The sequence below is a fragment of the Xyrauchen texanus genome, chromosome 26, assembly GCF_025860055.1.
Source record: "Xyrauchen texanus isolate HMW12.3.18 chromosome 26, RBS_HiC_50CHRs, whole genome shotgun sequence".
In the NCBI taxonomy this organism is placed as follows: Eukaryota; Metazoa; Chordata; class Actinopteri; order Cypriniformes; family Catostomidae; genus Xyrauchen; species Xyrauchen texanus.
Window position 1 is genome coordinate 40,863,250 of NC_068301.1, and position 17,726 is coordinate 40,880,975.

General features: G+C 39.6%; 2 protein-coding genes across 3 annotated transcripts in view; one reads left to right on the forward strand and one right to left on the reverse strand.

Moving 5' to 3' along the window:
- Positions 1–546, reverse strand: part of LOC127620352 (NEDD8-conjugating enzyme Ubc12-like) — an 87,673-nt gene extending 87,127 nt beyond the window's left edge. Inside the window, exon 1 of the mRNA XM_052093562.1 lies at positions 273–546. Coding sequence (XP_051949522.1) covers positions 273–387 — 115 coding nt within the window. The 5' untranslated portion in view covers positions 388–546. The remainder of the gene's footprint in view (positions 1–272) is intronic.
- Positions 547–1,289: 743 nt separating this feature from the next.
- LOC127620366 (F-box/LRR-repeat protein 19-like) overlaps positions 1,290–17,726 on the forward strand; it is an 82,500-nt gene continuing 66,063 nt past the window's right edge. The window contains exons 1-3 of one of the 2 annotated variants that reach the window (XM_052093577.1): positions 1,290–1,466; positions 1,847–1,898; positions 15,399–15,584. In XM_052093577.1, the coding sequence (XP_051949537.1) occupies positions 15,414–15,584 (171 nt within the window). In that variant the 5' untranslated portion in view covers positions 1,290–1,466; positions 1,847–1,898; positions 15,399–15,413. Of the gene's footprint in view, positions 1,467–1,846; positions 1,899–11,568; positions 11,695–15,398; positions 15,585–17,726 lie in introns of those variants that run through there. The other variant, XM_052093578.1, reaches the window with a different exon arrangement.

A 17,726-nucleotide genomic window follows, 5' to 3' on the forward strand; every position in this document is an offset into this window, starting at 1 on the left:
AGTTTCACGACTTAAAATACTGTGATCGGTCAGAAGAACTCAAACATTTCAACAATGAGCAGTCAAAATGACTGAATAGTGGTGTAAATATTAGCGCGATGGCTAATGCTGCTTCAGCTTTCTTCCTTCACACTGTTCTGTGTCGCTTTTATGATGATAAAGATTCAACTTTACAGAATCAAAATACTTTTGGGATACCCTGAATGTGTCTGTGTGTAACAAATGAATGTTATGGTGTTTTTTGTGTTTTGCGGGTTGTTTTACTTTCGTACCCTTCTGTATCCGCAGTTGGGCCGCGCTCGCTTTCTTTCCGCCGACTCCAGCTCGCGTTCCTCCAGCAGACTCCTCGTCCTTCTTCTGCTGTTTCAGCGAGAAAAGCTTGATCATCTTCACCTAGATCAGTGCCGAGAAAAAAATCTAATAAAATCTACCCAGACCCTACGATAAAGTGAGTTTGTACAGGCGAATGAGCGGAGTGCGTGATGTGTTTTACAGCGGCTGTAAAGGGTGCCGGTGTGTGTTAGCTGCTAATGTTAGCCTCTCATCACAGTGACTGTAGTGCCAGGGCCACTGAGACATCTGACTCTGTTTTGAGTCTATTCCAATTCCATTCTGACTCTTTTTTTATTCTTTTCTGCATCTATTCCGTCTATATTCTGCTTCAGTTTTGACTGTATTCTGACTCTATTGTGCCTCTATAACATATTTTTTCTAATACTATTACTAACCTATTTCGTCTATAATTTCTATTCTGCCTTTGCTCTGACTGTTCTGCTCTTATTTTACCTCCTATATCAGATCGCATTAGTCTTTTATTTGCCTGTTTATCAAGCAAAATTGCATAATTTTTTTCAAAAAAATCGTAAGAGATGATACATGTCAGCTTACACTTCCCTTAATTGTATTTGTTTCGATATTTTATATTTACAAATTGAAATGATGATTTAAATATTCACACACACATATTAGTATATATATATATATATATATATATATATATATATATATATATATATATATAACTTTTCTGATATGTTTGTTACGCAAACATTCATATCATGTTATTGTGATATATTGCAAAATAACTGCAATGTTGGTTTTGCAGTATTTTGGTTTAATGAACTATATTTCCCGAGATGCATTTCACCTGTGACGAACAACAGGAGGAGCGTTCGTATTTTTTTTTTTTTACTCTCCATTTTTTATTTTATTTACCATATTTATTTATTTATATATTTTTCAGGAGCAGTGTGGAGTGTGTGATGTGTTCAGGATCACGAAGAATATGATTAGTGCTAAGGGAACATTTTAACATTATACATGATATTACATTATAAACACCAACAGTAACACAATAGAAAATACGAACAAAAGCCACGTTTAACCATTTCTGCCGATTTCTCTTTCATTTCAATTATTGAGGAATTACAACCTGCTGGAATAACGCCCATCTGAATCGCAGAAGAGTATGGACATAAATATTTTTACATAAATATCAATGGACTGAAGATCTGATATAATTATTTTTTTCATGTTTGAAAAGCCTCTGAAGCACATTGAGACAGAGGAGATGACCAGAAAATTGTGTCACTGACAAAAGTCATCGTATCTCGAAATATGTTTTTTTGTTTATTGATTATACATGTTGCTGTGATAATGGATGCTGTAGTATCGGTGAATGGTGTTTAATTGAGTCACGCATGTGAAAGGAGATTGATAACCGCAGAAAAGAAGAGCTGAGAAACAAGGAATCGATCGATCTCTCTCCTCTCTCTCTCTGTATATATATATATATATATATATATATATATATATATATATATATTATTGTGTCCATCTATTATAGGAAAATATCGATCTAATGCTTGATCAAGGACTATGCGATTCCACACGATTAGGTGAGTTCAAATATATCCTATAGTTCTCTGTTATATGCCTGTGATCGGTTTGCTAGCCATGTATTGTTTTGTTTGTTTATTTCCGTGAATTTGAACGGATTTAAGTGTGTGAGATAAAAACCTTATCATGGGTGAAATTACACCCAGATAATTAGCACACTCAGTCCCAGTGTATCAGTTTATCCAAAACACGGTGCTGTTATCTATCTTGTTAGTAGCGCAGGTTGGGTCATAATGGACCTGCTAAACAATTTTAGCCTGGTCAGATTCTTGGAAAGAGTGTTATCTGTGCATGTGATTTGCTGTGTAAATGGGGTAAATGATTGTGGATAGTTAATGGTGGTCGGTTACTGTGGTGGTTTTCTGTGAGTATATCCAATGTGCTGGTTAGCGTGAGGTTAGCTGCTCGTGTTAGCTGTGTGTCTCAAACACTCACGAAACAGTGAAGTGCGCTCCAGTATCATAAACATTTGTGTGGTAACAACAGTAAATGTGTTTGACACGGTCAATACAGTGTTCACAGTAAATCCATTCATTCTTGATTCATAGTAAACATGCAGTTTCTCATTTCACATCTTTCATTGATTCTTTGTAAATCTAACCATAGTTGAGTTTTAGGCCTACATTTCCCCTATCTGCCAAAGTGTTTATTATAATGGAACTCCTATGAACTTGTACCATAGTTTCCACCAAAATACCGTACACCCACTGATATTGTGACTACTATAAAAGCACTGTCTTAAAAACACACACAAGTTAAATAAAAAATAATAAAGATTATGAATGCTTCTTACCCTGTTGAAGGGTGATCCCATATGATGATTTGACTGTAGTATCAGTGGGATCTTGGTGGAAATCATGGTAAGCCTGTTACACATAATTTTTCATTAATATATATATATATATATATATATATATATATATATATATATATATATATATATATATATATATATATATATATATATATTATTATTATTTGTTTTTACTAAGGTGCACTCAGTAAATTTTTTTTCCCCATTAAAAAAGTTTAACTCCAAAAGACATGAATTGTAATATTGCTATATATGTAGGGAATCATGAGCACTCCCATGAAAATGAAGACTTAAGTCATACCAGGATCTTTATAAAAGCTGTTTTATTCTACATGGAGAGGGTCCGCACATGGGGGCTGCCATGTTAGAATCACTTGACCATCCGAATACTACTCGCTTAATCTCAGTCCTGTTATTGGACACTTTCACTCATTGATTAAAGTAATCATGGCTTACTGTGAACTAAATTCTACAATGGTATCAGAAACTGAAAACTATAGATTTTAAATTATGCTGCATCCATGCCACTATGTGTCAGTGACAATAAGTTAGTGAGTGCACCTTTAATTGTGATTAATTGCAGATTTTGAAAGGGCTGAAATTTGATTCGATACATGCTTCTTTTCCTGTCAAAAAGCCTTTATTTCCTTGTTAGGTGCATTCCAAACTATATAGATTGACTGCTGCAGACAGTGTCCGCAATAGAATACTACCCATACTACTCTTACTGCATCTGTCTAAGGATGTGCAAAACTGCCAATTTTTATAATGGTCGATCAGTTGTTTGAACGACTAGCCTGTTTTTATACATTACATAATAATGTATAAATCGGCAACGTAATGTTCACGTGACCCCGATCAGACACCTTTTACGGACGATGGGCTCAGTACTTCATCATAGTGACTCACGGATATTCAACAAATAAATAATTAAAGCATCTTATTGCACAAAACTATTACAGTAAGATGTAAGAAAGGTGTTATGTCCAGCATTGATTGTCTTGGAATGTATTGTTGATGTGGCCCTTTGCTGTAACAACGGCACATAAAGATAAATTTGAAGCATTTAAAAGAAAACTTCCTGCAGAGGGTTTTACTGTGCTAACTGTTATTTAACTGCCAAGCACAGCAATCCATCATCACGCAAAAAAATGTTTTAAAGGCCCATTTACACCAAATTTGTGACTATGTTGTGAGACAAACTGCCTGCAAAACTAATATTCACACCGAGACTGAAACATATAAAATGAAAAACAATTTCACCTCTATATAATAGGCAGTGCTGTTACCAGGGGTGTAGATTCCAGGGGGAATGGGGGAGAGGAACCCCCCCAACCACCCTTAATATTTATACCATGATCAATTGAATCATGTCAATTCTTCATTCTTATTGTGTACCACTTTTGTTCTTCTGGTAATTATTTATTGGGATTGGAGTAGCGCAATAAAATGCACCTGGGATTTCATTAAATTTGCACTCTTGTTTTGAAACTCTTACTATATATATATATATATATATATTTTTTTTTTTCACATTTTAGAATAATAGTAAAGTCATCAAAACTATGGAATAACATAAATGGAACTATGGGAATTATGTTGTGAGTAAAATCCAAAATAAATCAAAATTCTTTATTAAATATTTTAGCATCTTTAAAGTAGTCACCCTTTGCCTAGAATTTGCAGACATATACTCCACATGTTTCCAAAGTTCACATGAGTCTGTTTTATTCACAAATAATTAGCAGTCGCTGTACAACTTCACTCAAAACATAAGACAGCTTTTCAGTGTCACAGAAATAAAAAAATCCGCTTCTCTGTATCACTCCAATAAACAGTCTGCTTTTCAGCTTCATACAACACAAGATTCTCCCTCATGGAACAGACAAGAAGACTCTGGTCTGCCTGTCTCTCTCTGGCCGTCTTTTTATCTCCCCCGACTCTCACTGTGAAAATAGAGATGGTAATTGGTTCACAATTAATTTCAGGGGGATGTCCTTACCAATTGTTCTCTCCCCAGATGGGCGCTCGACCACGCCTTCACATATACCCACCGCCCGACTCAGGCTGGGGGAACCGTCCGGACTGGGGACAGAGCAACACCCAGCCCCCTGTCCGATGCGTTCATCTGTAAAACAAAAGGGAGAGAGAAATCAGTGGAATGCAGAAGCACCTCAGCACAAAGTGCAACTTTTATCTGCGTGAAAGCTTGTTGGTACAACTCCGTCCACTGGTCCAGGTCTGAGGCTTCCTTTTTAGTGAGATCAATCAGCGGGCTGATTATTTCGTAAACCTTCGATAGTAGCCGGCCAGCCCCAGAAACTGTCTCACCTCCTTTTTAGTCTTGGGATTCGGGCAGGACGCGATTTGCTGTGGTTTTATCAATTTGAGGTCGCACCTGCCCGTGACCCAAGTGGAACCCCAGATATCATACCCCCACCCGTCCAATTGCGGACTTCTTCGGGTTTGCTGTGAGTCCTGCTTGTTGCAGCAACCTCAGAACCACCCTCAGATAATGCATATGCTGCTGCCAATCATTACTGTAAATAATGATATCATCTAAATAAGCAGCAGCATACGTAGCATGCTGTCTGAGGATTCGGTCCTTAAGCCGCTGATTGTAGCCGGGGCCCCTAACAAACCAAACGGAAGGGTCACAAATTGGTGTGATCCAAACGGTGTGGAGAAGGCCGTTTTTTTCATGGGACATCAGTGTTAAGGGGATCTGCCAATATCCTTTTGTCAAATCCAGTGTCTTATAAAAGTGAGCCGAGCCCAACCGATCGAGCAGTTCGTCAATACGAGGCATTGGATATATGTCAAATTTAGACACCACGTTGACCTTTCTATAATCCACACAGAACTGGACAGAGCCATCGCTCTAAGTTACCAGAACCACTGGGCTGGCCCAATCACTGTGGGATTCTTTTATTATCCCCATATCGAGCATGCCCTTTAAATTTAAACATACTACTTGTTTCTTGTGTTCGGGTAAGCATTAGTGACTACTATGTACCACTATCCCAGGGTTTGCCTCGATGTGGTGTTTTATGAGATTAGTGTGGTCGGGGAGAGGCAAGAAATTATTTTGCAACCTGGCAACTTCCGTACATTGTGACGGCGAGAGGTGGACTCCGCAAGGGTGAAATGATTTGTTTAAGACTCCCCTCCGGGCCGAGCTCCTCTCTCTAAGGAACTACCATCGGCAAGGATTCAGGGACCGCATCCCTCCATGGTTTTAGTAGGCTGAGGTGGTAAATTTGCAGAGCTTCGCCCCTATCCATACGCAATACCTAATAATCGACTTCCCTAACTTGCCGAGTGACCTCAAAGGGCCCTTGCCACTTGTACAAAAAATAATATACAATATACAGTATATAATACATACAATATAGAATACACTGTATACAATATAAAAAAGTGTATATATAAAATATACAGTTGTGTAGGGTATTACATATATAATTTAGAGATGTGGACGGGATCAGTTATGTAGGGTATTTTGCAAGCATTCTACCACAGTTATATGTAGAGTAATTTGCTTGCATTCTACATCAATTATATGTAAGGATATTTGGTATGCTAAATTTAGAATCTCGAAATATGTGAGCTATGAACTAAATTAAACTGTCCTTATTGTACCTTATTAGGTAAGGAAATGTATTATGGAATTAGCCGATTTGACAACCATTATAAATGAGATAAATGACAAGTAAATAGATTATTTGTCTTAATAGATTCTCCACCATTGAAATCGTAATACAACATCTACTTTTATCGGCTCACAATTTCTAAGAAATTTTGATTAATTCACTTATTGGAGGGATATTATCCTCATGGCTTATTGAAAATAATATCCCAGGTATTTAGGTACAGCTTTGAAGCGAAATCTTTCAGAAACAAGTGTGAGATTATTAATCAAAATATACCACAGTCACGTCATCTTTGAACACAGACAAACTTTATTACTATTCTAAACATAAATCTAATCTAACACATATACATTAGACAGGTTGGTGAAAAGTGACAGAATGTGAAATAAAATGACCAGTACAGTGAAAATGAACTTCATTGAGTCTGTTGACGATACCTTAAGAACAAATTATCCTTCAATATTGGAGATGTACTTGCTTGTCTTTGTGGTGTTTTCTTGCATTCTTTGTGTTGTTTGGTTCTTGGCCGAAAGTTCGTTCCGTCGCTGTTTTGATCTTCTGTATGATCTAATTTATTGTCTGTATGAATGATGATTTTAGCTGTGAAATGAGGCCTTCTCATGGGTTTGTGAACCGTAGAGAGTGATGAGCTTTCTCGGGACATCGAGTCCCGAGCTTCCTTGGACCTCACATAGCATGGACCTGGTTCCGACGAGATCCTGAGAAGACCACGAGGGAAGAGTCAGAGCGAAGTCTGAGCAGTCAGGAGAGGCCGGATGAGAGAAATGCAGAGAAGGAAGAGAAGAAGAAGAGAGTGTGTTCTTCCTGTTTGGAAATATTTGAACTGAAATTGGCCGCATCCCCAAATGTGTCCTGCACCAATCAGAAGTGACTTTTCAGAGTCACATGGTCGACTGGGCTATCCTTTCTGATAACTGATTTATAAGTCTTTGTTAGAGATTCTCACTATTTTCCCACTCAAAAATAGTGCAAAATTAATCATGAACTTTATATCTTACAAATGGTACAAGAGACATGATATTCGTTGTCATCAGCTTTCTCTATGTAACCAAACAAATGCTTGCATACCACATATGATATTTTTTTATAGCTGTTATACGTGTAGGTAATAAAACATGAAAATCCCTGGTTGCAAAATCATATTGGTTTTACACATCATTGCATTTGATCAAGGTCAACCTTATAGTTATCATTCTTAGTAGAATGAGATGAATCATAAACTATTAAAGATTATATTTAACAATTATAGGTGATTGCACATCGCTACAAACATTTTAAAGAGGTCCATCAGTCTATAATCATTCATTTGTCAAGTACAAACGTTACCACAGTTTAAAGCAATTTTCAACATTATCTAGCAAGGCTAGATTAAGATGAAATGTCTTAGAGTTGTGCAAATCTGATGGTCCTTGTAACCTTACAAAAGAGATGTCTGCTTTAACTCTGTGTGGGAGATCAGGTTGCGGAGGGGCCTTTCTGACCAATGAGGATGCTTGGGCCATTTGATTTGATTATGACGGTGAAAAATTTCAGGATTGCAAAGGTTGAAAATCCTGGATTCAAGTCATATCATTTCAATTCTTCTGCATGTATAATACTACACAGTAGGTTGTATTGTGCTGAATTGACATTCAGGCTGTTGGTTCCTAGTCAGTTGCCAGTGTGTTGTAAAGAGCTAATATAATTTATGACAGTCCAGTGTGATATTAATAAAGTGCAGTGCTGATGTATATTGATCGTGAGAGATCAAGAGTTCAAAGGTCTGATTGTTTTGGGGAAGATGCTGTCATGAAGTCAGCTGGTGCAGTTCCTGATGCTGCAAAACCACCTGCCCGATGGTAGCACTGAGGGCAACCCATGGCTCGGGTGGCTAGGTCAGGATGCTCTCTACAGTGCTGGTGTAGAACCGTGTCAGGATGTGGTGGTTAATTCCAAAGTTCCTCAGCCGTCTCAGGAAGAAGAGGCACTGGTGAGCACAACAGCCTCAGTGTAGATGTGAGTTCACCATGTGAGTTCCTCAGTGATGTGGACACCGAGGAACTTGAAGCTGCTGACTCTCTCCACCGGTGCTCCGTTGATGGTGATGGATTTTATATATTTTTAAGGTCTCATTAAATGGTTCGACCAAGCCATCCATTTGTGGATGGTACACACTTGTCCGAATCAATTTAATACCTAATAATTCATACAGCTTGTATAGTGTATGTGGCATGAAAGTAGTGCCGTGGTCAGTGAGCATTTCTTTTGAAATCCCCACTTGGGAGATTATTCTGAAGCGTGCATCCGCAACACTACGCTTCCAGGTATCGTGTTGCATAGTCCACCAGAACCAACATAAAGCGATGCCCGCACGCTGACCATTCAACTGGCCCGATGAGGTCCATGCCAACTCTGTCAAAAAGAACCTTGATCAACGGAAGAGGGTGCAATAGCGCTTTTGGAGTGGTCGGCGGACATCCTCACGAATGCCTGCCAATAGAAACGGGCCATGAGACATCTTATTGTTTTCCCCTGTCCCAAGTGACCTGCCATCGGACTAAGATGAGCCACCTGGAACAACATTTGCAACACTCCTTGTTACTAACAACTGGGTTGTATCTTCTTTTGTCTGAGTATCCTGCTTCACTCGATACAACTGATCATTTATAATTGAGAAATACGGAAATGTGAGTGCAATGCAGGGCTGAAGGCGCTGACCATCAATTACTTTCACTTGGTCAAACGCGTGCTTAAGATTCTCGTCTTGCATCTTTTCCAAAGGGAAATCCCCAGTGGGAATATCCCCTAAAGGCTGGGGAAGCCGAGCCTTCCCCCTCCCTTACATCATCCTGATGCACAGTTGACGTAAATGGCTCCGGCTTGGGGGATTGTCCCACCTTTTACGGGGGAATGGAAAAGGAGAGGAGGGGGAGGGAGGCTTGACGGCCCCAAGGTATGCCTCTAAATGGTCCTCTGCCAACTGCACTGCTTCATCTAGAGACGCTGGTCGGTGGCATTGGACCCACTCCACAGTTCCTTTCGGTAGCTTGGCATGAATTGTTCCAGTACCACGTGATCGATTGACGCCCCCGGTGACGCTGGGGTCCTTGGCCAGAAGTCATTGGAGCTGTTGAACGAAGACAAATGGCCGGCTGACTTTGCTCAGCGTCAGGGTTTGGAACTGCAGGCGGTGCTCTTCGGGACTGCAGCCGACCCGCTGCAGGATGGCTTTCTTCAGCTCAGGGTACCTCAGTAGGTTGTCGACCGGAGTTGTTGGGCCATGAGTTGGGCCTCCCCGGTCAGCAGCGGTAGGAGGTGGACTGCCCACTTCGCCCGTGGCCATTCCAGAGCTTTGGCCGTCTGCTCGAAGAGTTCCAGAAAGGCCACTGGCTCATCATCGCCAGCATCACATGGGGGATCGCTGCATACTCCGCAATGCCCCTTCGGTCCCCCTCTTGGCCTCGAAGGAGTGCCTCGAAGCACTGTTGCTGCTCTGCCCACAGATCAATGAGGGCTTGGTGTTGCGCCAGGTGAATGCTGCGAGGGATTGAAACTCTTCCCCCAGTGGCGAAGACGACTCCATAGCAGCGTACCTTCCGCCTTATCCCAGGTTTCGGCACCAGTGTAACGGTTTCCACAGTTCACGAGAGTCCGTTTATTCACAACCAGCAATCTCTATACAGCTTCACTCAAAACATAAGACAAACGGCCAGCGTCACTCAAATAAACAGACAGTTTTTCAGCTTCAGACAACACAAGACTCTCCCTCAGGGAACAGACACAAAGACTTTAGTCTGCCTGTCTCTCTCCTCTCTCTGTGAACTGGCCATCTTTGTATCTCCCCCGAATCTCTCTGTGAACATAGAGATGGTAATTAGTTAATTAATCTCAGGTGGATGGGCGCTCTCTCCCCAGATGTGCGCACGACTACAATCTCACCTCCACATATATATGTAAATATAACTGTTGAGAACATTCATTGATGCTAAAGAAGACAACACTACTGTACGCATACTATACTTTATGTAAGTATCTGTCATGTATATTCTGAAAAGCAGTACTAAATTAGAAAAAAATATATTTTATCTCTTATATTTGTATAAATTATGAATGAGGTGAAGGCGGCACGGTGGTGCAGCGGTTAGCACTGTCGCCTCACAGCAAGAAGGTTGTGGGTTCAAACCCTGGTTGCCCCGGCCTTTCTGTGTGGAGTTTGCATGTTCTCCCCGTGTCTGCGTGGGTTCTCTCAGGGTACTCCGGCTTCCTCCCACCATCCAAAAGACATGCAGGCTAGGTTAATTGGTGTCTCCAAAAAAAATTGCCCTAGGTGTGGATGTGGAGGTGAGTGTGTGTATGTCTGTCTATGTGTGGCCCTGCGATGGACTGGCGACCTGTCCAGGGTGTCCCCCGCCTTTCGCCCAATGTTAGCTGGGATAGGCTCCAGCCCCCCGCGACCCTGTACACAGGATAAGCGGTTGACGATGGATGGATGGATGGATGGATGGATGAATGAGGTGTGAACATTTATGAGACAAAAGGGAATGCAAACTTATCTTCTCAACTATACTGTTTACTAAACATTTGATGGCTCCTAAGTCATGTTTTTAGTCTGGAGCACTGAGATTTCATTAGTGCATATTTGTATTGAATTCAGGTTCTCTTGTGCATGGTGAGAAAAAGAGCATTGTGACAGGAATACTTTGTTATTTTATCCTTGCAGTAAAAATAGTGGCAATGTTTTGCAATTCATTGTTCTACACTTGTAGTAAATCATTGCATTTTAAAGAGTCTTTTTATATGATATTTTTGAGCTTAGTCCAAACTAAATCTGGAACCTCATTGCTATTTTAATATCTGGAACTCTTGATAATATAACAGGCACAGTAATAGGCCTACACATATTAAATAATGTTCATTAAGACAAAACACGATCTATATGAAATAAAATGATGTATCAGCACATTACATAAATATTCTAAAAAGAAAGAATATGTTTACACCTTCTATATTATTTATTTACTGCATGTTTGCATTGAGTTGTAGTGTGTGAGATGAGTAAAAGAGCACAATAACTGTTTGCCAGTTGATTAGTTTCTCCAACACCTTTTTGCAGTGGATTGTGCAGAAGCAGCGAATCATTGGATTGATTGAAAAATTGGATTGGCGGCATTCCAGGTTGCAGGTCCGTTGACGCATCAGATTAGCGCCATACACTTCACTGATCCATTCTTGGACCTGCGATGATACCAGCGTGAAGAGGCCGGTCTAACGAGGAGAGGCGTGCTTGGATTTAATGGCAGCGGTGATAAGAATCTTAACTAACTTCAGGTGCGCCTCATCACGCACCACCAAATCGGAGAATAGGCCTAGTCACTTCCCCCCCTCCTCTCTCTTCTGTCCACTCCTTTCGGGAGGCTACGAAGGGTGTGTGATTCAAGGGGTGGGGCGTTGCTGACATCAGGGGAGGAGATTGTCATGTTACAGATGATAAAACTAAATTAAAATTTAAAACATGGATTTCAGAAAAAATTTAATGGAAAACAGAGTTTTGAGAAAAAAAAACTGATTACATAGGGCCCAAGATTAGTCGACCACCCTGGCACATCCTTAGTACATCTGTCTTATCTATGTATAACAGAATTGGTAAGAGTGGTGTGGTAGAATTCTATTCTGAAAACGATCAATTTCTTGTAGACTTTTAGTGCTGCTTCCTCAGCCTCTTCCATTTCTCTGTTCGATGTCTGAGTACTTCGGTTCAAACAAATAATGCTGTCCATAGAAATGCATCACGTCTGTGTCTTCAAACTCTTCAGACATGTTTTGTTCTCAGGACCCTGTTCTTTGTACATCGCTTAATACATCTGAGAGGATAAGACGTATTTCAGATCTTCTAATCGTGATAATTCCTCTCTAGCTAATTCTGTTCTTCAAACCTATGAGCGGATTGATTAAAATATCTGGATTGAGTTGTCTGAGATAAATGTGCATTCCTGTGTTTATTGAAAAGGGCACATATATTGATACTTGAAACCATGACCAGTTGAAACCATCGATTGGTTGACGACAGCAGACCAATATTAAAGATGCCATACACTAAGTAAAAATATTAATTATATACAAATTATTACATTATTGATATACCCTTATATTATGGATTTATTATTTTTTACATGTGTATTGTAAATATATACATAAAATAAATAGGCCTATAAAGTAGTTACATTTATACTACTAGATATTTCTGTATTATTTAATTCATAGAGAGCTGTCAACATTAATGTGCACGCTGGCCAAACTGAAAATTTGGAGGAAAGTCTTAAAGGAGACCTATTATGCCCCTTTTTACAAGGTGCAATATAAGTCTCAGGTGTCCACAGAATGTGTCTGTGAAGTTTAACTAAAAATACCCCACGGATAATTTATTATACCATGTTATAAATGCCTCTTTTTGGGTGGAATCAAAAAAACACTGGTTTTGTGTGTGTCTCTTTAAATGCAAATGAGCTGCTGCTCCCCACTGCCTTTCTGAAAGAGGGCTATGCTTTTACAGCTCTTGCTTCTTGCTTCTACAGCTACAACAAATCAGAACCAATATGGCTGACAGCGTAAACACCAGAGTTGTTCAGCCATACATGTATGAATATATTTATATATAACTGGTCTCCGTGAATAAAATCAGAGACAATGCTAATTTTAGCAGCATTAGCCGTGGAATCAGCTAACAAGCACATTCGTAAAGGTGATTTGCAAACGTTCACAAAATATAAAGTGTGATAATAACATCTTCAGTATATAAAGCTGGAACACGAACAGTTGGTACTGATCCATGCTTGGGAATCAAATTGTTTGAAAATCCTGCTTTATATTGACCACTCATTCACAAAGCAGTCCGTTGTAAAATGATTTGCACAAACACACACATTTTTGTATGTTTTGGGGCACATTTCCTTCAAAAACAAAACTTGTCCATTGCGTCTTCAGTAGCTCTGATGCTGGGAGCACATGAAGACTCGTTCACTTTTACAGCCAACAACAGAACAATTATGACGCTTACAAAGCTGAGACATTATTCTTCTCACTGAAAAAAAAGTGGCGGACTGTGTGTAGATCACTCAGGGGAGGATATATGATAATAGGGTGGAGTCCGTCACCAGTCGTGGGCAAAGGCCTGACACGTTAGAACAGAAACGAAAACCATTCATTTTAACACTTTTTTTGATTAATAGAAAAATAAGCAAGAGTGGGTGGACTTTTAACATTGTAGGGTGGTTGTGTACACAGACTGCCGACTATCATTGATGTACAAACACCATGTAAAAGTGAATTTTGCATAATACCCCCTTTATGAAAACACAGACAAAGCGGCTAAAATAAAGAAAAAAGGTTGAGGAGCTGTGAATAAATTAAATCTGTAGCTGTTACTTTTAATTTGCAGAATTTTTTTTTATTTTAATGTCTCATATGTTGTTCAAATAATTTGTAATTGTATATCCTGATTTTAATTAGCATAATGTTTCTTACTATTATTTCAATATAATTATCTCTAATGTACAAGGGTATAAAAGCTCTTTTTTTTAAGCCTGTGAACTTTTTTATTTTTATTTTTTTTATATAAGTTGTACACGTTTCTAATGGCTCCTTTATTTAGTTCTCTTGAACTGTAAAGTGCAAAAAGAACCCAGGTCTATGCAGACAGACATCCCTGTAGTTAATGCATGAAAAATTATTACAAAGTTTTAGATTCAATAAAGATTGGGTCAAATCATCAACTAAGAAATCCATATAATTCCCTAATCAATGTACAAGAAACTGGGTCCTGGTTTATTGCAGCTGAATAGTGTTCTGTTGTTACTATCGCTGTAACAACAGATTTGTAATGTTTTTTAGATAAAAAAAAACAAAAAAGAGTTTTAGCTCTTGCAAGCGGGGACTTTGTATTCTGTTACTCTTGTGCACTCTCATGAATGCACACAGGAGAACAACGGTTGGTAAAGATTTTCACTAAATAATACATTAGATTTTGGTTTGTTTCTCACCAAAGTCACATACAATAAATTATTAGACTTCTTATTATACTTTTGCATTCGCTTTGAAGGTTGAAGTGGCCGTCACTATAAACTGCCATTGTATGACATCACTGAGCACAATTTTTTTTCTAAATGTCTCCATTTGTATTAAAAACAAATTTAAAAGTCATATGGGCTTATAACATAATAAGGTTTAGTAAACAATGACTGAATTAAAATTTTTTGTTGAAGGGTAAGGGTTGGGCTATCGAGCATTTACTTTTGAGATGTATTTTGTGTGGAGCTCTGAGAGCTGAAAACAGACTTCAGCCTGCACGTGATGTGTGTGTGTGTGTGTGTGTGTGTGTGTGTGTGTGTGTGTGTGAGTGTGTGAGAGAGAGAGAGAGAGAGAGAGACACACACACACAACTGAGCACCGCTCATTTACATGCTAAATGTAAGCGTGCTGCACATGCAGACTATATATTTATTTATTAAATGCAGCATTTGAAGATTCACAAAGCTATATGTCTTCAAGAGACTTTAAATAAAAAATCTTCGGATACCCGATCCGGTTGAAAACATCAGTATCGAAGCCGATACTGATCCAGGTTTAGGATCGGTGCATCCCTAGTTTAGTTCATAAGATCTTAAAGCATAAAACCAAAAATACTTTGTAAGTAGTCTAGACTCATAACCCGGAAGTCACCAGTTTGAGCCCAGGTTGGTCAAACCGATAAACTGAACGTTAAGACACTTAAGCCAGCTATTAATCAGTTAAACCATCCTCAATGTTAAATAACCATAAATGACAAGGATTGATTTAAACTGCTATCCTACTGTGCTTTTAATAACAGATTCTTTTTTATTTCAGTTGAAAATATGACTGCATTATTATCAGTTTCCAGTTATTTTCTTTTGGCTTGTTGGATTGTAAAAGTGTTCATCTCAGACTTCTGCCATCTGATGAGTCAAATCTCTAAACTGTTGATGTTTTATTTATTTATGCAAAATTTCTATTTTCAGTTGAATGCAGAGGCGATGTCAGGCAGTAAGGTGCTAGGAGGGGCGCGGCGGCGACGGACACGCTGCCGGCGCTGTCAAGCCTGTATGCGGACCGAGTGCGGCGAGTGCCACTTCTGCAAGGACATGAAGAAATTTGGTGGACCAGGGCGGATGAAACAGTCGTGCCTGCTCAGGCAGTGCACTGCAGTGAGTAATCCTCAAATAAAAACCTGTTCACAGCACTGAGTGGTTCTTCAATAACCTATTACAGTTTTACACAAATCATTAATTAAAAATATTCAGTTATAGATAGTGGTGCATCGTTCAGAATATTGAGGGCCGATACTGATCACCAATTTTTTAACGCTAAGATGGGTTGATACCGTTTTTTATTTAAAAAATGCCCTTTGCCACACTTTTGAAAGTTATATGCTGCAGTTACATGTTTATGCCTCACACAGTAAAATTACATTCATTGTGAATTGCTAACTGTAAAGGGATTAATGGTAAGGAGGAGACGAGAACCGGCTTGACAATGTAAAAATATTTTTAATAAGGAACTTAAACCAAAAAGACACAAACATAAACATATGATGCACAGATGCCTGTTAACACTCTCTCTCTGTCGCACCACCGTCCGCAGTCTGCCTTTATCCCTCTTGGAGGCTTGCCTGATAAGGGACCTGCTGTGTAGAATCACATCGCCCCGCCCTCCGCCCTGTCACATTCCTCCCTTGTTTTCTCAGGCCGGGGAGTCCCCGGCATGATGTACACCCCCCTTCCCTGGGGGAGGGCGTGCCTTATGCCCCGTCTGCCGGCAGTTCATCCCAGCCTTCCTGAATCTGGGAGGGGACAGGGAAACAATAATGATTAAAATAGGGGGTACTTCCTGTAACAGTGTATTACCCCCAACAAAAAAAACACTATAAAATTGAAAAGAGAGGGAAATGGTCAATGCAGTGGGAGAGAGAAATAGTTAGTTAGTGCCAGACGGACTGGTTTGAGTATTTCTGTAACTACTGATCTCCTGGGATTTTCATGCACAGCAGTCTCAAGAATTCACTCCGAATGGTGCCAAAAGCAAAAAATATCCTGTGAGCGGCAGTTCTCTGTCGTACATGAACTGCACTCATTAGTCAATGACTTGGTGACATTTATCTGGCCTATGCACATCCAGTGATAATTTCAAGCAAACCAGATGTGTTTTTTTCAATCCTTCAAGCCATTAACTCAGCAGAGAGTCCCGACGGTCAAGTGATTAAAACCTCCCACTGAGAGATGCTAATTATGTATATGAAGCTAACACCTGAAAATCACTGGAAAAAGCAGCTAGTGAGATGCTTGCTTAACTGTCAATGAAGTGCAGTTCAATCTCCTAGCTAACAACAGCTACTATTCAAGTACAACACGCACAGCATGCAAAACCACTATGTTTATCACTGTTGTTAACAATGGGTTTTGGTAAGTGCTTGTGGACTTCCTATTGCTGACGGCACACTGCACAATTGTTTGTAGCCTGCTTAGCATTGCTTATTCTTAATCTCATACGTTCGTCATTTAATCCTTTTTCCTTTTACTGCGTGTTTCAGGTTTTTTCTCTTTTCTGCTGTTTCATCTATTCTCATATATTTTACCTGTTTTTGCTGGCACCTAGCTCTAGTCTGTATATGTAGCCTGCTAGCTTTTTTAGAATCGCTTATCTGTTTGTTTTCAGCTTTTAATCCTTAACATCTGCCATTTTTCAGCACACATTGGGTTTCCCCCCACATTATTCTCTTATCGTGATTCAACTGCGTGCATTTTCTGCGTGCATCCGCTTTCTATTTTTATCACAGTTAAACTGCATTTTCCGCGTGCATCCGCTTTATATTTTTATCGCGGTTAAACTATGTGCATTTTACAGCACGCACCCATTTTTCTCCTCTGTGTTACACGGATTATTGCATCGATCTCAAAGCACTACTTATCAAGAACAACCATAACACTGATCAGCAACTACAAACAACAACAACAGTCAATTGCGGTAAGTCATGGCATCCGCTCATGTTATTTCTACCTGCATTGCATGTCACATGTTTACAATAGCTTCTTCCATCAGCAGTGAGAGATTCACATGTGATAAATGTAAGGAATTAGTCAGGCTGACGGAGAAGTTTAATGAGTTAGAGACACACATCCGAAAGCTAGTGGAGGTCAGTGAGAAAGCGAAGCCGGTAGATTCTGTTTCGGATGTGGGTAGAACAGCAAGCAACACACACTTTGGTTCTGGCTGTAGAGCCCCCGCAGCAGGGCATATGAGTGACGTCTCAGCGGCATACTTGCTTAGCAAAGCAACACCACTCTCCCATT